This window comes from Fundulus heteroclitus, chromosome 9 (genome assembly GCF_011125445.2).
Source record: "Fundulus heteroclitus isolate FHET01 chromosome 9, MU-UCD_Fhet_4.1, whole genome shotgun sequence".
Classification (NCBI taxonomy): domain Eukaryota; kingdom Metazoa; phylum Chordata; class Actinopteri; order Cyprinodontiformes; family Fundulidae; genus Fundulus; species Fundulus heteroclitus.
Window position 1 is genome coordinate 35,884,581 of NC_046369.1, and position 21,266 is coordinate 35,905,846.

The 21,266-nt window shown below is 37.9% G+C and overlaps 1 protein-coding gene across 1 annotated transcript; it reads left to right on the plus strand.

Annotated features, from left to right (window-relative positions):
- The first annotated feature begins 952 nt into the window (after window positions 1-952).
- Window positions 953-20,345, plus strand: lrrc8c (leucine rich repeat containing 8 VRAC subunit C). Its single transcript, XM_036141583.1, has 3 exons — window positions 953-1,063; window positions 10,189-10,331; window positions 16,835-20,345. The coding sequence occupies exons 2-3, from the start codon at window positions 10,194-10,196 to the stop codon at window positions 19,085-19,087; spliced, it is 2,391 nt and encodes a 796-aa protein (XP_035997476.1). The 5' UTR covers window positions 953-1,063; window positions 10,189-10,193; the 3' UTR covers window positions 19,088-20,345.
- Window positions 20,346-21,266: the final 921 nt, after the last annotated feature.

The window sequence follows — 21,266 nt, forward strand, 5'->3', positions numbered from 1 at the left end:
TTTTATTCAGGAGTGTCAGAGTAAGGGGGGCAGAATGAATTTGAATGACACACTTGTTTCTGATTTATATTTAAAAAAAAAAAAATCAGAAGACATCCTTTTTTCACTTCACAGTTAGGCGTAACAGTGTTGGTCAATAGGGCATACAATTCCAAGAAAGTAAGGAGACGTTTATGGTTGTAACCAGACACCATTTACAGAATATTTGTGCTAGTATTTGTAGGTCCATACATAGCACAGCTAGAGAAAACACCTCAAATTATGTTCTTTTATAATTATTTTGTATCATAGTTTCGAACTTCCGTCTTGAAAGAGTTACAATCTGGGAAACTGTTCCCCGTGGTAAAGAAGGAGCTCAAAGGTTAAAAAACAGCAAAAAAAAAATAAGCTTTCCACCCACCCATGTAGTTTATTCATGTATTCAGAACACATGAGTAAACTAAATTTAATATTTAAGGACTGTTAACGCTTCTGCTGAGCACAATAGTCTGTATGTAGCCAAAACACATTCTAGATCAGTTACTAGAAAAGGTTTCTTGTTTTATTCATTTGAACTGAGCCCTTCTAATCGCCTATTATTATTATTATTATTATTATTATTATTATTATTATTATTATTATTATTATTATTATTAGTAGTAGTAGTAGTAGTAGTAGTAGTAGTAGTAGTAGTATCATCCATCCATTTTCTAAACCGCTTAATCCCTTATGGGGTCGCTGGGGGTTGCTGGTACCCATCTCCAGCATTCTATTATTATTATTATTATTATTATTATTATTATTATTATTATTATTATTATTATTATTATTATTATTATTATTATTATTATTATTATTATTATTGAGCCAGAGATAGTTCTGCCGCCCAGTAGCGGTACTGTGCATCGTAAACAGTAAAGTGAGCTGGGCTCCTGAAGTCCACGCCCCTGCAGCTGACGGTCCACATGCCCGGGCGCGCGGCTGGGACCAGGCATCCAGGAAGCCTTCACTGGTCAGCGGGGACAGAGGGAGCCCGAGCCGCGCGTGAGGAACCCGCAGCGCCGACGCTCGTCTCCAGAAAACGGTAAGCATTTCAGCCGCCGAACCACGCTCATTTTTCCTGCTTAGAAAGTAGAGCGACCCCGCGGTGGGGTTTGGTGTCGGCGGAGAAAGTAGTTGAGCGCTATTACCGTTAGTTTTCTGCTCAGACGTGGAGTGGCAGGAAAACAGCGCAGAGTAAAAGTGCCAGAGCCCGTCTGCCGCAGCAGGGGGCTCTCTCCTATATTTACCCTCCTATATTTATGCTTTAAGGACCACTGGGAGTTCCCAACTCCTAACTTTTTAAGCGTTTGCGCTGATTTCATTCTGAATCACCGCTCCTCTCTGACCCAGTCAGAGCTTACTCTGATCTTTTTTTTTTTTTTTTTTACATTGACATACCCCATCTAAAGAAGAAGAAAAAAAAGTCCTGCATTGCGGCTGGTTTTTTTCCACCTCCTTGGCAAGACAGTACTTTTGTAACGCTGGAAGTCTGGGTGTGTTCCTGCTATGTCTGTTTTTGGATATGTGGATATCTGGGATTCAGGGAAGTTTCCTGTCAGGAAGGGACCCGGTTATGGCCTGCTCAGCTCAATTCAATGGCTGACTCATCCAGCAGGACAGTGTGTTTCCTCTGTTGCCTACCTGAAGCAAGCTGCACAGTTTGACTAAGATGTATTTCCAAACAATCTGATTCCGGCATTTAGAAACAAAGCCAGGGCTTCATTCAAATATAACCTCTAAATGTTAGGAATCTATTATTAGGTATGTTAATTAACTTGCAACGTAATGTTCATTTATTGGCTTAGTGTTTCTGAAAATATACTAATATCATATTTTCAGTTCTTCCTTTTTTTTAGATTGAAATTATTCAGTTGTGTTCAGTATAAAGTGGAAGTGGAATGCTTTGGTCTTCTTCGTTAATGTACCCCTGCTCTGAGTTGTGTCTGAGAGCAACTGGCTTTGGTGCGGCCTCTTTAAATCTAAAGGAGGCACTTTGCACCTCGCCCCTTTCAGGTCACAAAGTGTTCCACTCCACCCCGGCCATTTTTGTAATATGCTGGGGGACGGTGTAATAGACAAGCAAACATTTTGACTAATCCACTTATATCCCACCTCAGCCGGCGCGCGCCGGCCCTCACTTTCATTGCGCCACGGAGTTTCATCGTTGCCCTCTGACTCGCGTGCGTGTTAGACTCCTTGGTCCGTGATTCAAGACGGGTCGGGTGGGTAGCCGACATCTTTTCTTTTCTTTTTTCCTCAGGCGTGGTTCATGGTTTGTAAATGGTAAAATAATTAGGGCTGGACAATAATTCAATAACAATATATATCGATCGACGGACATATATCGATGATAGAAAACAAGGTCAATAAAAAGTTCAATAGAATAACAGTTTTCCTTCGTTTTGCATTTTACCCATGTTAGTAAATATTATAGTCATAACATCCTCCCAACCAATCACAAACAGACCCACGAACGCTTAGTCCCCTTCAACGAGTTCAGTGAGCACACATTCTTTTTTAAAAACTTGCAGTTTTGGTAAAAAAAAGTCGGTTGGATAAAGGGTTGAGTTTTAACTCAGGGTTTGTGTGTTCTGTATCTAAAAATAGGTCGCTAAGCAACAGTTTAAAATGGCCAGCGCTGCAATTAAGATATAATCTTTGAATTTGTTGATAATTATCGCTATGATCAATATTATTTCTATTTTATCGATATGCTTTTTATCTATATCGTCCAGCTCTAAAAAGAGTTCACAGTCCACCACCTTAGCTTTATATGACAAGTCAGTTTTAGGGAAATGTGTGTTTTCTGTATACAAGGTACATGAAAGAGCCCTGTTTGATCATTAGTGTAGAAGTCTTACAGAACTGTGATGCAAAAGTTTATAATTAACTCAAAATGCCGAAAACATCCAGCCAAGATTTTCACATTTGATATCCGGTACCTCTAGATATTCTCCACAAACTTAGTAAATGCTTTCTATTTACTTTTTGGCCTCGACAAACAGACACAGTCTGCAAGAAATGAAAGGATCTGACTAACTAAACACCGCAGCAACGGGGTTTCCCACTACAGCTTCCCCGTTAAGAGCAGCCTGTCTCTACAGCTCCCAAGTCCAAATACCAATTCAAAATTCGCTCATAACTTTGATGAACTGACTGTACAGATGATTTTTGTGGGTGTATTTTCTCGCCTAAAACATTTTAAAACCACTATTTGTGATAAATTAAGGGTATAAAATTGATAGATTTGTAAACTCATCTCCTTAAGCCTGGTTTATGCTTGACGCATCCACCAAGTCTGCAAATCATAATATGTAATTTTGACTCCCACGCCCATCAGCACGGCCAAAAGTTTCCGCTCCGTGCACCTAGAAAAATTCCTAAAAAGAAAAAAAAAAGAAAAAAAAAAGAAAAATTCCTAACTAGGCAGACAGTCTCGCATGGAAAAAGATGAGGGAAGAGCAAGCGCTCCTTCTGGCGGAGCTTCGTAAACATAGACATCTTTATGATTTGGCCCAAAAACATCATTGCGATCAACAAATTGTTAACAATTCCTGAACAGAAATCACAGTTACTCTTAGAACAAAGTAAGAGGTGTACTTGTTGGAAACAACTGTGTTTTCTTCTTCTATGTGTAGTGGGGTGTGGTACGCTTGGCGTAGGAGTGCAACGCTGCCCTCCAGAGTCTAGGAGAATAGTGCTACTTCAGAGGAAAACCTGCAGGGAGCATAAATTCTGTAGACGTGTTCTTTTTTAAAAATTTGCAAAAACTTTCAGTTTTTGGTAAAAAGTTGGTTGAATTGTTAAAAGGGTTGAGTTTCAGTTCAGAGTTTGATGTTCTTTACCTAAAAATAAGTCATCAAGAAACAGCATAAAATGGCCAAGGCTGCACTTAAAATATATGTTTTGAAGTTCTGGTTAATTGCTGATATTGATCAATATGATTTCCATTTCTTTCTATTTTTTATATTTAATGCTTTTTTTCCCCAGTATCGTCCAGCCCAGAGGTGGTTCGAGTAGCCAAAATTTGTACTGCAGTAAGAGTAGCACTACTTCAACATACTTTTACTCAAGTCAAAGTAAAAAATACTCAACCATGAAATTACTCAAGTATGAGTAAAAAGGTATTTGGTAAGAAGGCTCATCAAGTAATGAGTAAATATTTATATTTATACATAAATCTTATGAAACCAAGCAGTTATTGTATATACAGTAAATTGGACAGTGCAAAGTACTTCCAATAACAATATCTACTGTTTACTGTATGGTTACTTGACCTGTAAATGGCTCAATGAGCACAGCAGATAGGAAATATCCTTAAAACAACAAAGCTTGTGTACAAACAAGACGTCTCACCTTAATATAAACATATTTTTACTCAATTAAAAGTAAAAGGTTGTCAGCAAAGACAGTACTCAAGTAAGAGTAAAAAAGTATCCAATAAGAAGGCTTTTCAAGTACTGAGCAACTAATCATAACAGCTGATGATTTAATATTTAAAAATTATGTAATCGGACAGACAAAAATATAAGGTTATGTGCAAATTCTGGTATTTTAAACACAAAAGAAAAACTTTTCTAAATCATTTTTTTCAACATTAAACTTTAAAGCAATACTTAGAGCAGTTAGTGTATATACAGAATTTTAGAGCAGTGCAAAGTACTTCCAATGACATACTGTTTACTGTATGTTAATTTGACCTCTAAATGGTTCAATGAGCTCAGCAGATAGAAAACAATATTAAAGCAATAAAGCTTCTGTACAAATAAGAAGTCTCAATTTAACATAAACTCTACCTTTCTATGTCTGGTTCATTTTTGGTTAAAACAAGTATGTTCTTTTATTCATGAAGTTACTTACAGCAGGTTAGAAGGTTGGCTCGAAATTTTACTTATGTAAGTAAGAGCTGCCATACTTAATACTCAAGTAAAAGTAAAAGGTATAGTGCAGTAAAACTACTTCTAAAAGTATATTTTTTTCAAAGAGCAAATGTAACTGAGTAAATGTAACTAGTTACTACTCACCTCTGAACCTGGAGACAGATCTCCACCTATCACAACACTGGAGTCAAGAATACCATTAAAAACTGTGAAATCAAACTGATACAGCAGTAATCTCAGGTTGTTTCGTAGTGGTTACAGCTGAGTGTTCCTTTTTAATCAAATGTGTCGATCCTTATTCTCCAAAAGACAGCTCTGGTTGGGGTTACAGTTGGCTACCTAAATACATTATATTTGACTGTTTCATAGTGGGTAAGATCTGAAACTGAATGTAAACAAGTTTTAACCCGGAAACAGTTGCTAATAATCCACAGATCATTAATAAGTAATGCCTGCGACATGGGGGGGTTCGTGGCCTAGTGGTTAGAGCAGTGCGCTTGCACTCAGAGAAGGATGCAAGTACCCGGTTCAATCCCCAGTGTTGGCACTCTGGGTCCCTGAGCAAGACCCTTAACCCCAGATTGCTCCCCAGGCGCCGCACAGTGGCAGCCCACTGCTCCCCAATGGGATGGGTTAAGATACAGAAGTGAACTTCTCCATTGTGAGATCAATAAAGTTCAATTATTATTATTATTATTATTATTATTATTATTATTACTAAGGATTAATGACACATACAGAGTCTGTTGCTCTGTATAATACACAGAGCAGGCAATGTTACACAAATACATTAGGATATCTACATCTGTTAAAGGGAAAAGAATAAAGTAAAATCGATAGAAGACAAGTTGGCAGTAGGCAGCTTTTAGAGGTTTGAGCTACTTTCACTACAGGCTCTGTTAAAGTTGCAGATAAATGCTGGTTGGAGCAAGTGGACGACACACCACAGCTCAATAAAAAGGATCATTTTCCCTGACTTCAATTGGCTGGAACTCCAAATAGGAATCTTATAAGTAAGTGAGGCGAACACTGTTTGAGTTCATTGCCATCTGTGTGAAAATGCAGTGTTAAAATCCTAGAACATTTGTTACCCAGCACGTTATACTTTGCAGCGCAAAGCTGAACTGCAGGAGGTATGTAATCTTGTTGCACTCTAGGTAAGAAAGAGAAGCATTTTTATTTACCTGTTACATCACAGTGTACTCATAACATCCAAAGTAAACTGGTGAGTCATGCTTAATATTAGCTTTTAAAATACTACAATAATGTGTGTTGGATTAATTATTCACAATTGTTCAGCACTTACTCTGAGAGATTGATGAGCAAATTGGTTCTGCTCACTTTGGAGAAATTGTCCAAGCTCGGCACAGTTGAAGCACTGAAGGGATGTTTGTGTGAACCGGAATAATGTGATGAAACTTTAAATCTATTCCATAAATGTAATTGGATTGAGATAGCATTGCTGGCAAGCCAAGCCTCCTCATGGCTGTCTGCAGCTTGAGCTGTTAGACTTCCGTGACCCATTACAGCGAGCCATCAGTGGACATTTGTGCATAAACATCTTTGTAATAGCTGTTCTAAGCCCCCGCTGTCATTGTGATGCTGCTGGGATGAAGGAATCAATACTTGCTTTCCATGTGAAAACCTAAGTGATGTCAGAAAAGCAAGACCTGTGAGATTGCCTTTATGCTTTTAGGAGGCTGCCCAACAATTACAGCAAAATATATGAATAATCACAACTGTATTAAACGAAGAATTAGGGTTTCTTTAACTTTTAGTATTACAGACATAAACACACAAGTACAATGCACACATAGACATGCAAACTTGCACACACACAGAAAGCGTGCTTTTTAATTATTTCTGTTTAGGTAAAATCGTGTTTTACTTCAGTGAGAGTGTATTTCTCAGGCCTTTGCAGATTAAAAAGCGCTGCGGGCCAAGCCACTGTCAGGAAGAAACAGGATATGTACAGTGGCAGCACTTCACTGAAGGTGACCAGAGAGTGATAGTATCAGAAATGCACCACTTCTTCTCTCTCAACAAAGTCACATTTTAACAGTCTTTATAGAGATAAATAGTTCAGAGGCCATAGCGTGTGTGCACAAGCAAAGTGCCGAGGTCTGGTTTATGCACATTTTCTCCATTATTTTGTTCCCTTTGAAAATGCATAAGTGAGTTTCCTGTAACATGATCACAAGATCTCCAGGAAAGCTATTTGTTTGCCTATGACGGGCAGAAAGTGAAGGAATTGATACCATCTACTGGCCTCCATGCCCCCCTGACCTAGATCCAATAGAACATCTCTGTGACATCATCATGTTTAGGTCCGTCCTATGGGTTGCACCTCAGACTATCCAGGAGGAGTTCAGTGATGCCCTGGTCAGGACCTGGCAGGAGATGACTCAGGACACCATCCATCATCTCATAAGGAGCAAGTCCCGATGTTGTCAGGCATGCATACAAGCATTTTGAGTTTCTGCAAAGACATTTGAGCAAATTGGACTAGCCTGCCACATCGGTTTTTCAGTTTAACCTTTGATGTGACTTCAGATTAAGCCCTTTGTGCTTTGACCATTTTCATCAGATGCGGCACGATTTGTTTCAAACACGTTATCCAGTCTATCGGTGTGCATATTCAGGATGACTTTATTCTCCAACTGAGAGCTGATGTGTTTTGAAAGTGTTCCTTCAATTAATAGCCATGAGTCAGTATGATAGTCTCGTAACATTTTTTAATGCTGCTGCATTACACTTGGGATAGAGTCTACAGCCAACTGCTTTACAGACACACCACTGGTAGCTTGCCACCAGTGGTTTTAGAACTGTGTTACCCTAAAAACTGATTAGTAGCAGATGTTATTTATTTGTCTTTGTTGGCTACTGAGCAAATGCAAACTAAAGGTAATTATACTTTTCAACACTGGCGGCTGTGAAGTTTAGGAAAAATAGTGGGTTTAAACTACTGTGACTCCAATCTTGGAGGTCTGTGAGGCTTTCATCTTTGTACATTAAACTATATTCTCTGTATTGTTTAGTGTAAAGTCACTGTATTACTATGTCATTATTATGCAAAGCATAATCGCCATTTGTATTTCCCTTGTGATATTCAGCAAAATTGCCATCTGATCCCTTGGTGGTGCAGAATATCCTCCTTAGGAGTATCATTAGGATTTCTCAAAGTCTTTCCACAACATTTCTTTTGGATTACGTTCAGGACCTTGATGGGATTGTGGATTTATAAACAGTAACATTCTTTTGTGATCTCGCCAACTGCCTTCTTCTTAAAGGGATTTTTGGTGGTTTGCCACTATTTGGGGGGTGGGGGGTTAGGAAAGCTCCAGGATTTCCTTTATATGCGTATTACACTACTTGTAACCTTTTACATCATGACGAACATGCCTAGCTCCTATTTTAAGCTCAGCAGTAATTCACATTTTTCTTTTGTGGTGTTGCACTTCTGCTAACATCAGTAGTGAGGCCCACAGTTTGATACACTGCTGTCCTTTTCAGAGGACAGGCATGTAAGCTGCAACAGTCAGGGTTTCCTCCTGAATCTTCTCAAAGGGATGAACTCTGAGGATTATTTAAGAATTGACTGCAAAAACAACACAATTCAGAAGAGTATGTATCCAATATACTTTATTTTTGTCTGGTGACATTATACACAAACCTCAGTGTATTATATTGGGTTATATGTGGATTAGGGCATTATTTTGAAGCTGAACTAAAGTGATACAACCAACTTGGGTTAGAATTTAAAGAAGAGGAAACAGAGTCCACTAGTGTGTAATTAAGCCACAGTATAAATCCAGCTGGTCTGCTTCTGGCCTTCAGGTCTGTTAGAGAAGATTAGCGAACAAACAGCATCCTGAAGACCAGGAACACAGCAGACAGAGCAGGGAAAAAGTTGTGGAGATGTTTAAAGTAGAGTTAGATTCTAAAACAATATCTCGAGCTTTGGACTTCTCACAGAGATCTGCTCAATCAATCATCTGAACAACAATGTCATGGTAGGTTTGAAGTTATCCCATATTATATGGGATAACTTCAAACCTACCACGACATTGTTGTCCCCCTAGACTTGGACAAGGAGAACATGAATCAGGGAAGTAGCCAAGAGGCCTATGTAGCTCTGGAGGAGCTTCAGCGATCTACAACTTTGACGGGAGAATCCCTTAAACAGGACAGCTGTTACTGCAGCCATTCTACATATTTGGCCAGCCATGTGGAACGCATGGGACATGTGGAAGACGGTACTGTGGTCAGATGAGACCAAAACTGAACTTTATGGTCTACATGGAAAACACCTTGTGAAGTGAAAAATGAACACTGCACATCACAATAATGAGACTACAATGTGAAACATGGTGATGACAGCATCCTGCCGTGGCAATGCTTTTCTTTAGCATTAATGGGGAAGCTGGCCAGAGAGGATGGAGGTAAACGCAGGGAATACAGGAAGACTTTCCAGCAGGACAGTGACCCTAGCGATACGTTTGCATTGACTCAGGGGGCTGATTACAAAAGCACACCATACTTTGCACATTTTTACTTGTAAGATAATTATTAATCATATGTCAAATTTCTTCCACTATAAAGATGTTAAAGCTTTTGCTTGTGATGTGCAAAATGTGGAATGTGTAAAAATTACTTTTTCAAAGTACTGTGTATATAGGTTTACATGGATTCATCACTTGTGTAACTGTGATACTTAGTCATGTTCAATGAATGAGAATATTATTAAACAGTTTGTTATAGTTACTCAATTAACTAGGTCAACCACATTATATAGATTAATTTCACACAAACTAATGACTTCAAGAGTTTATTTGTGTTATATATGATGATTATCCTCTCGGCTAATGTGAACACGACTTTTAATAGACTATTATTAAAAGCCAGACCTATAAAAAAAATATTTTTCTACAGATATGTAGGAATGGTATATTTAATACCTGCTTAAATGTTATTATTTTCAAAATGTACTTTAGATCTGACAAATGAGCCTGAGTAGAATGTTTTTTTTCTAACTTGTTGAAATTGAGTATATAAAGGTTTTTGTCTAAACATTAGATTTTAATTTAAACCTTGGAATGAACAGTTAATCTTTCCAAAGCACAGTTTAGGAAGGAATTGTGAAAAGCTGAAGGTTTTTCTAATTTTGGTTGATGTCGAAAGGAAACCTAAATATCCACAGAGGATGCTACTATGTTCCCGTCAGTCAACAATTTCCTTAAAAAACCCATAAGGTTGACTTTTCTTGTGTTTGTTTTTTTTATTACAGGCATCATGATTCCTGTTATGGAATTCCGGCAGTTCACTGAACAGCAGCCAGCGTACAGAGTCCTGAAGCCGTGGTGGGACGTGTTCACAGATTACCTGTCTGTGATCATGCTTATGATAGGTGTGTTTGGATGCACTCTGCAGGTCAGTAAAAGCGTTTTTATGTTGTCTCAATCTAAAGGTAGAGCAAACTACATCTCAAGTTGGAACAGTTTCTATAATTTGTCCCCTATTCCAGCCAGAATAATAATGAATTCACAGGTAAAAGCCTATAAGCTCCCTAATGGAACATAACTGCCCTGCTCTCTGCACTGGCACAAGCTCAAAAACACTGCTTGTGTTCTTTTACAGGCCGGCCTGTGTACAGCAAAGGAAGCATACAGCCCATCAGAAGTTTAGCTGTGGAAACATTTCCCACCCTGCCCCTTTTAGTAAACAGATTATTCCAAACCCTTGTGGCCTGGCCCTTAACTTCTTGCTCTGTTTGAAACGTGGGAGATTTCTTAGAGCCCGTAGTGGAGACCCTGGAAGTAACGGCAAAATATTTTGTGAAAATCTCCTAACAGAGTATTTGTCTGATCGTGGGCAGCCTTTGTTCCCCTCTCCTGTCCCGCTGTAACTGTTTGGATTTAGTCGCAGACGTTGCAGATTGAGCGACAATTATTTGTGCAGCCAAGTTTACTTTGTGGGCCAGAGCTGTATCAACATCCAGCTCTGTGTAATTACTTGTCATTATGTGGCCTGGCAGTTAACTAATTCATTTAGATTTTGAAGAAGAAACAGATTTTAAGTCTGAGGAACTGACAGCTCATCCAAAATCTGATTTGATGTTTTGTTTTTGTCTTTTAGCCACTGCGTTACTTTTGTATTATGTTCCACAGACATGTCTGAGGATCCCCAGAGAGCCCCAAAGGCCCCCCTTCTGTTTTAAAAGCCTGCTAGCAGTAATTTAAAGTGCCTATTTCCTGCTATTAGCATTGCTGTCCTGCATCTGCTTTTCATTATTTGTGTTTCAAGTAAACAGCATGGGCATGTCTTCTGTCTACTGATGCTAACTTGTGTCTGCCATGTAGTACGGCACTAATGAAACCCTTTAAACTGACAAACTTCCTGACACAGGTAACCAGAGATCAATGCATATTCGGTGCCTGCAAAAATATTTCTACCTGTTGACTTATTGCATATTTTGCCATGTTTCAGTATTTTATTATTATTTTTAGAATATTTTTTATTTTTTATAATTATTTTTATTTTTATCTTATAGGGAAGAAATAAGATGGCAATAACACACAAAAAATTTGGTGATCATTTGTAATGACATACATTTGAAACCAGATATTCACAAACACTGTATAATAAAACACATATTTCTTATTTGTCCCATCCTGTCATTAAATAACAAACCTTTTTATCATCTAGCATTCTTTTTTCCTTTTTTTTAAAATTGTGCAATAATTAGGATTTTTCTTTAGATATATTTTACTTCCTTCAAATTTTAATTTTGCATATCATGTTGTTAGCAGTGTTGTCATAAATAAGCAATATCTCAACATAACTGATGCAAAAACATACGAATTCAAAGATAATATATGTTTGCATAGTGCTGCAACCCCACCCAACCCCCATGACCAGATTCTTGTTTACTGTTTGAAAACAAGCAATTATAATAAAATGAAATGGAGTTTGAACTTTTTGCATCGCAACAACCCTAGTCCTCTGTATTTTAAATTGCATTTGAATTGTGTTACTTTGTCAAAAACATTTTGATTATCCTTCAAGTAGTTTTTCACAATAGTTTGAAAAAAATAGTGTTTTCAAACTCATTTTGAAATGAGTTTGAAAAAACAAATGTTTTTTTTTTTTTCAAAAAATGAGTTTTTTGGGGTAAATGAGTTGGGTTTGTGCGCCACATTGCTCACACACACCTATTCAGCTCTGCCCAAACATTTTCTATTAGACTGAGATTAGCGCTTTTGTTAGGGCCAGTCGTAAACATTGACTTGTCTTATGTGAGTCATTTTGTAACTAATTTGATGGCCTGTTCATTAAACCCATTTGTGTTCAAGCTTCAAATTCCTAGCTGATGTGTTGATATACTCCTTGAATATTTTCCACATAACGGCTATGTTTACATGCACAAAATTTCATGATCGGGTTGAAATGTATTCAGATTAAAAACCACAAAATATTCAGATTGTAGCGTTTATATGGGCACACAATCAATTAGTCCGATCATAATGTGCGTGTATATGCACCTGGCTTTGTTAGGAAAAGAGCCACTCCTAAAAAAAACACAGAAGAAGAACTTCAGTCTTTGCTGAACAACAAAAAAACAGTAAACAAAGCAGTATTGTACGGGTTTGTTTATTTCCTAGCGCCCAGGCTGGACTTGCACCATATTCTAATTACGGTTGAAACATTATTGAATAAATAATAATTTACAGTAAATTAAAAGTAAATTTACACTTACTTTTAATGTTTCAAATAGAAAGGTTGTATCAGGAGCTCCAGCAGTTTTGCCTCCTGACATATTCCCACCACTCAACAACGTGGCGATACGTCACGTTTATGTCGGCCGCATATGCGCACTCGGGTCAATTTGCTACATTTGGAATAACTTGATCCCGATAGCCGTTTATACGCACGTTGATCGGATTATCAATTGGCATAAAGCACCCATTTCATTCGGATTACAATTTCTCTCTGATTGAGCTTAATCCAATCACAATATTCCGATCGGCTTGTTTACATGACGCCTTTTCATTCTGATCGGCCCTTTATTCCAGTTTCAACTGTTCTTTCTTCATGAGGCCATCTATTTGTGAAGTGTACAAGTCTCTCCAGTAGCAAAGCACCCTCTCAGTATGATGCTGCCACCCTCTCACTTCTCTGTCGAGATGGTGTTTTCAGGCTTACGAGCTTCCCCCTTTTCCTTCCATATTTTCCATTGATCACTGTAGCCATCGAGTCTTTTTATTACTACATAAGTCTACAGTAGAGAAGACTGGGAGAACTGCAACTGGGTACGGTTAATTCTAACACTTTCAATTCTAGTTTCATCAGAACCAAGGACATATCTCCCAAACTCAAGATCTTTATCCCTGAGTCCATTTGCAAACTATAGTCTTTTTTAATATTAATGTCAGAGTAACAGAGTCTCCCTGACTGGCCTTTCAGTGCACGTGGGTACAGGACTCATCGCACTGTGGATAATAATACTCGCATCTTCTCGATGTTTTCTTGATATCCACATTTTGCACCAAAACGTATTTATCTCTGGGTCACAGAAACTGTCTCCTTCCTAAACAGTATAGTGGCTGAAAATGCTGTTTATGCTTTTTCAAACTGATGAATGTGGTTATTTTATGAGTAAAGAGCAGGTGGAGCAGGAGAATCAGAGTTCAGTGTACTATGTGAGCGTGACTTAAACGCAAAAACCACAAATTATTGTTTGTTCACAGATATATGCGCTCACACCAGTCTCACTGTGTGCTCAGGTTCTTGCCCCAAACATAATGCCATATATTTACAGACATTTGGAAAATGCTGAGGATGAACCACATACGTTTGTGGAGGTCCACAATTCTCTTCCTGATATTGTGGCTGATTTAGGAAGCAGTGTAGTTCTGGCAAACTCAGCTTTGCACCAGAAGCTTACAAAGCAATGCCATTATTATCGACCCCAATGCATGTGAACTTCTGAATTTTAGGAAAATAATTATATTTCTGTTGAATTATTCTGGAATAAAGGCAAATAGAATCAAATGTGTTAATTCTACGTGACCTAAAACAGAAACATTTAGTCTGATTTAATGGCAAACAGTGAGTTCCTGTCTTTTTATACAGTGAATGTAAACATCTGGCCTCCAGTATAGCTGGTCCTTCAAATGAAACTGCTTCTGTATTAATCATAAATGATGGCAGTGTTCAGTTTTAGTTCTGTGGGTAAGAAAATCCACATAGTAACCCCTCATTCACAGAAGGTTCTTTGTTCCAGAGAAGTTTTTCATAAAGTCACCTTGCAATGTATGCTGTGGTTGTGCTTAACCAGAAGCTCTAAGTGGAACCAAAAGGACATCGATCACTTGAGAATCCCATTTAAACAAATAAAATTAGTTTGAGGTTTACAAATATTTTACAATTTCCAGTCCCTCATATTAAATTTATTAAGAGCATGATAAAGTACTCCAAAAGGTTTCCTCTGATGATGTAATAGATCATTGAATGCATGAAAATATTGGCAACATGAGACAGTAGATGCTTTCTAAGTATAAAGGGGTGAAAGTTTGTTTGTTTGCAACTTTGCTTCACATCCCAACATTAAACAGGACAGCAAGCTATTTTATAACTTAAACTTTCCCATTAATCTTTAGACTATTAAGTCATGTTAATTAAATATCAGGTGCTTGAGCAAAAGCAAATTGACAGCAGTTTGTTCAAGCCATGCTGCCACAGATGACAAATACAGAGACTATTGTGTTGAAACAAAATCAATGTTTTTTGTTCACGCGGCACAGGGCTCATGTATTAACAAAAAAAGTGGAAACATACTCTTGAGGTACATCTTTATTCATTTCATGAAATGTTGATTTATCATCACTTCAATGAAATCATAATTTTCAGCTTGAAGAGTAAGAAAAAAGGAATGTTCAAGAACTTCTGTATAAGTATGGTGATTTAAAGTGTCGGATGACCTTTTCTGTCACTCAGAGGGCAGCCAGTGACAGCTGCACTCATTGGTTCACCTTTACACTAGATCTCCTTGTGTCCCTTTCTCATCCTGCTTTGCTCTGCAGTGTTTGTGGCTTCAAAAGGGGAAACAGGCATGATTTGTTTGAACTATTAGAGGTAACTGTTTTTGTCCATATTTTTAGACTTTTTTGTCTTTTTTTCCCCTTATCAAAACCACCCCCAATGTTTTGAAATTATGCTCTAACTCCTAACGGGTCCTTTTTGTCACAAGACCTAGAACCGGGCATGGAATAAGTGGGGAATCTGCAGTTTGTATACCTTCTGATATGCAGCTTGAAATGATGAACAAGCTTAGATTTTCACTTCAGGCGCTGCTGTGTGGGCTAATGTGTAGATGGTGACAGATGTTACTGTTGCTGTGGTTTATCTGACTTTTAATGGTGGTCGGTAAACTAAGTGGAAGAGACATTAGTGCCACCAACGTGACGGAAGTCTACGTGCTGTACTTTTGTTGTAATGTCACCGCATTAATAATTAAGATAAGAAACGTTTTAGCTTTTAATTGTATCAGCCTATTTGGACAGTTTTTTTAAAGTAATTGTGGCTTTTCCCTTTATTGGATCGTAAAAATAATTTATATTTTGATATAATTACTAATCAAAAATCTTTTAAAAAAATCATCATTGAAAGTATGAAAATACATAAATTTTTTTATTAAAATACATGAAAATCTAAAAATATTGAGCCATATTCATCTACCTAATTTGGCATAAGAGACACACTGCAGACACACAGACACCCAGCCCTTCCTTCCCTTCCTGAGAACAGTCTGACTAATCATGGCTGAGAATCAAAACAACAAGATGCTGCTGGAAGTTTAGTAATGTGGCAAGTCCGAAGAAGAGCCTTTGCGACTCTCCATAGCTGAAAAAAACTAGACATAAAGGTAAATGTAAAAGCAAAAGTGTTGTTTTTGAGGCAAATATCACCAGTCAAAGGATACTGATAAGCCCTGAAGATGATGCGTTACAGACCGGGATATGGTAACAGAATTTTCAAAGGAGTTGAATGTCAAAACAAGCATGTTAATATCAAAGAGCATTAAAGGTCACATTACATCACTGTATAAACCATTTATGTAGTTGATACTGCTTTATATGTGAATTCTCCAAAGAATTTCAGGCCAAATGTTCCTCCTCAGTTAAATGGTTTGTTGTGGTTAACACTTTGTTACAAATCCATTTTGATTTTACAGGTTTTACAGTTTAAAGCCTTTGGATCAAACAAATAACTATCTGTGCCAACCCCTGAAAGGGAAAACCCCTAAGTAGAAGAACATTGACCAGTCATTGTAGTTCTGTAACATAAATTCTAAATAAAATAAACTTGTTGAAGTTCTAATTTGTAATGTGACAAAATGTGAAAAAGTTCAAGGGTTATTGATACTTTTGCAGATGCTTCACATGCACCATTAAGCTGTGTTAAATCACGCTCATTGAACAGATCAAATCAAGTTCTTTTGAAATCTTTCTGCACAGTGTAGTTCTGGAAGTGCTCTCAGTTACAAGGAGAAACGGATATATTTATATATTACACGGAATATTTACAGTGGTTATTGTCAAAATTCACGTGAAATGGAAATTATTACAGTAATGTCAAACTCACAAAAGTTTTGATCTGTATGGGAACTAAAGTAAGATTTAAAAAGCACTTCCTTAAAAATCAGTCTCAGAATTAAGCAAATTAGTTGTGATTTCCCTTATTGGGTTGTTTTTAAAAACAGTGAAATAAAGTATTTAGTTTAGCAGAGGGTTCCACAAACATTTTATTTCATTAAAACGTTTAACATTTAACAATAGAATTTTTAACTTAAAATCAAGCATTTTTTTGTTGTTTTTTCTGATGTATGTTTTAAAGATCTCACATGTTCCCCATTTTCTTACATTTTGTTGCAGGTAATGCAAGACAAAATCATTTGCCTTCCTCACAGAATATCATCCCGCTCAGAGAACATTTGTGAAGTAAATAGGAGCCTACTCTTACACGTGCAGTCCAATGCCTCAGATGTGCTGAGAGAAATGAAAGGGGTGAAAACTGATCTGGATCTTCAGCAATACAGCTTTATCAATCAGATGTGTTACGAGAAGGCGCTACACTGGTACGCCAAGTACTTTCCCTATTTGGTTCTCATGCACACGCTGGTTTTCATGGTGTGCAGCAACTTCTGGTTTAAATTCCCCGGCTCAAGTTCAAAAATAGAGCATTTCATCTCAATGCTCGGCAAGTGTTTTGACTCCCCCTGGACTACGCGGGCATTGTCTGAGGTGTCTGGAGAGAACCCAGAGGAAAAGGACCAGAAAAAGAGCGGAACAACCAGATCCAACACTACATTGTCTCCTGAAGAAAGCAGTCTGGAGAAGACGCAGTCCCTCAGGTCTATCCCGGAAAAGATTGTGGTGGACAAGCCGTCAGCAAGTGCCCTTGATAAAAAAGAGGGGGAGCAAGCCAAGGCTCTTTTTGAAAAGGTAAAGAAGTTTCGACTACACGTGGAAGAGGGAGACATCCTCTACCTTATGTATGTTCGTCAAACTGTGTTCAAGGTGTTGAAATTCCTTGTGATCATTGCCTATAACAGTTTTCTTGTGTATAAAGTGCAGAATAAAGTCTGTTGTGAAGTTAAGGAAATCCGGGACGTTACAGGATATACAGTCTTCGAATGCAATCACACCATGGCGCATCTGTTTTCCAAGCTGTCTTACTGTTATCTGTTTTTGGTGGCTGTCTATGGATTGACAAGCCTCTATACCTCCTATTGGCTGTTTTACCGCTCTCTCAAAGAATATTCCTTTGAGTATGTTCGTCACGAAACCGGCATCAACGACATCCCAGATGTGAAAAACGACTTTGCTTTCATGTTGCACATGATTGATCAGTACGACCCGCTGTATTCCAAGCGATTTGCTGTTTTCCTCTCAGAGGTCAGTGAGAACAAACTGAAACAACTCAATCTGAACCACGAATGGACCCCAGAGAAACTGCGTCAGAGACTCCAGACAAACCCAAAGAACAGACTGGAACTTCAACTCTTTATGCTCCCCGGTTTACCCGACACCGTCTTTGAGCTGACGGAGCTGCAGTCGCTCAAGCTCGAGATCATCCACAACGTCACCATCCCTGCGTCCATCTCTCAGCTGGAAGACCTCCAGGAGCTGTCGCTCTACCAGTGTTCCTTGAAGCTGCACACAAGTGCTACTTCCTTCCTCAAAGAGAACCTAAAAGTGCTTCGTGTGAAGTTTGACGACAACAGGGAACTTCCGAATTGGTTGTACGTCCTGCGTAACCTAGAAGAACTCTACCTCTCTGGATCACTTAGTCCTGATGCTTCAAAGAATATAGTTCTCGAGTCTCTTCGTGAGCTGAAGTGTCTGAAAACCCTCTACCTTAAGAGCAATTTGACAAAGATCCCACAGTCCATCGTGGATGTGTCCAGCCATCTGCAGCGGCTGTACCTGCACAATGATGGCACAAAGTTGGTGATGCTCAACAACCTGAAAAAGATGACTAGCCTGATTGAGTTGGAGCTTGTGCGTTGTGATCTGGAACGCATTCCGCATGCGATATTCAGCCTGACAAATCTACAGGAGCTTGACCTGAAAGAGAACAACCTTCGATCCATTGAAGAGATCGTCAGCTTCCAGCATCTCCGAAAGCTCATTTGTCTCAAGCTTTGGCACAATAGCATCATGTATATCCCAGAACATATCAAAAAGCTCAGCAGCTTGGAGCGCCTTTACTTTAGCCACAACAAGATTGAGATCTTGCCCTCACATCTGTTCTTGTGTAACAAGCTGCGCTACCTTGATCTATCCAACAATGACATCCGATTCATCCCTCCTGAAATCGGCGTACTTCAGAGTCTGCAGTACTTCTCAGTTACATGTAACAAACTTGAAAACCTTCCAGATGAACTGTTCTTTTGCAAAAAGCTCAAAACATTAAAGCTGGGTAAGAACTCCCTGTCCATCCTATCACCAAAGATCTCTTACCTCAGTCTGCTGACCCACTTGGAGCTAAAAGGCAACCACTTTGAGTTCCTGCCACAAGAGCTTGGTTGCTGTTGTGCTTTGAAGCGCAGTGGCCTTATAGTGGAAGAGACACTGTTTGAAACTCTGCCTTCAGATGTAAGGGACCAAATGAAGGCAGAGTGAGGTGCCTTACGGTAGTCTCGATGCCTGCTATTTGCTCTATCACTTCAGAGCTTTTGTTTTATATGAAATCATTCTAAGCTCTAACTATAGCACTACTTTTAAGAAACTTTATATATATCATCATATTTAGTGTGGCAGCTACAGGGACACAGTTTTCATCCACCCGACATGGAACAAAGGGAATAAGAAATATACTCCTTTAATGTGGTGGTAAAAGTGCCATGGGTAAATGTATGAGTGTGGTTGCTGTACATTGAACATTCATTAGTCACTTAAAGGGCTTGTGGTCTTCAGGTCAAGCAAACCATCAAATGGTTATAGTGTCTTAAACATATGTTTTTTGTGCTATTTATCTTCTAATTTGTGTCATGAAATGAAATGAGCATATTTCTGAAGTTATCAAACTGTTCCTTCCTTTATTTGTCATCATTGCCACATACAAGGTTTGGTAACTAAATATTAATCTAACCTTAAGAGGTCACTTGCTCTAACTGGAATAAATGGAGGTTACAAGTCCAGGGTTCCTCAACAGCCTTGAAACGTTTAGAAAATTGAAATATTTCAGGACTGAATAAGTATGGAAAAAGAAGGTTAAGGATGAGAAACAAATATTATTCTAAGACCTTGTCTTTGTGACAGTATCTATCTGCATAATAAGTTTCTGATTTCCAAAATAATAAATTGTAAACTTTTCAGTACTTTATGGTTAGTTTTTACAAAGACAATGCACATCCATCAACACATCAGTCTCCAGCCAGCCATTTCATAGTGAACTTTTGTATTTGTATTTTAAAAATATTGTTTGAGCAATCAGGAAAAAATACTATAGAAATACTTGGATGTTTAAATGAAAGATGTATAGGAACCCTGGTAGCCTTGTACCTGTATATTTATGCAATATACAAATCCCAGTTTTAGAACGGTTCTGATGTTGATACAAATGTAGATGTAAGTTGTGTTAAATCAATCATGTCAGCAAGACAGTTGCTTCTTCTGCATAGCCTCAGGACTAAAACCTCACACAATCTATCTAAACTCTTACATTTTTAAACAATTTTTACAATTACTGTGCTGTAGAACTAAAAGTCTATGATTTCCTCATACAGTGACTTAAAATTTAATAAATTTTTCTTTCTATTTCCAGTTCTGACACACCGTTCTCCTGATTGTTTAGCCTTGAACAATTTTATTTGTACATTGCATAGAAATTTCCGTTTTTCCTTGACCCGCAGCTTTTCTCTTGGTGTTTTTAGACTGATTCGATCATAGACATAATATAAGAGTAGACGCGTCATTGGGCGGGTTCTGCCTATGCTGCGATGCGTCAGAGCGTCCGCCATCTTAAATGTGGCAAATCTGCAGTTACTCAGTCACTTAAACAGTATCAGAGGGACTTTAATCTCTGAATATACTTTGTATTCGTAGTATTTTTTTTTGTAATATTACAAGTTTATTTTCGTATCCCTTTAGCTTCATTCTCCTGAATTTATTCTCTTAAAGAATAAAAATATTTAAAATAATCTAACCTGGCCCTGTTACTCCAGGAGTGAAATAATTCTGCAAACTGAATATTCTGGAAATGTTCCCCCTTAATTCTCATAATATGATGTTTTGATCATAACATCGTTTTTGTGTTTTTTTTTTTTTTTTTACTTTATTGACCTAGGACTTTTCTCCCTCATATTATTAATTTTACCCCTTTAATACTCACCCAAAAGGTCTGTTCCTAAAGGTTCACATGTGACGTGGTTTTATGAAATAATGAAGACCACAAAGTTTAGATTTACCAAATTGATCCTTATATTCATAGCACATACACACACAAATATATATATATATATATATATATATATATATATATATATATATATATATATATATATATATATATATATATATGTGTGTGTGTGTGTGTGTGTGTGTGTGTGTGTATTTATTGCAGCACAGGAATGAGGCAGCTTCTCTGATCCACGTTCACAATAACAGAAATTAACTTTTTTCTGCCACATACAATATGGCGGTGACGTTGACGTGCGAACCTGCGCCCTATGACGCGTCTACGTATATATGTCTGTGGATTCGATGACATCCGCTTCTAAATGTGAACAGGAAGGAGATGATGACTGAGGTAGCTTAAAGTTAACTTCTTTACTTCTATCTCTGTTACATCAAGATTCAA

What these genes read in the sequence shown, in the direction of transcription:
- lrrc8c (XM_036141583.1), top strand. Translation starts at nt 10,194, where the DNA reads ATGATTCCTGTTATGGAATTCCGGCAGTTCACTGAACAGCAGCCAGCG. An exon ending in TGTTTGGATGCACTCTGCAG is followed by an intron (nt 10,332 to 16,834) that starts GTCAGTAAAAGC and finishes ATTTTGTTGCAG; the next exon opens with GTAATGCAAGACAAAATCAT.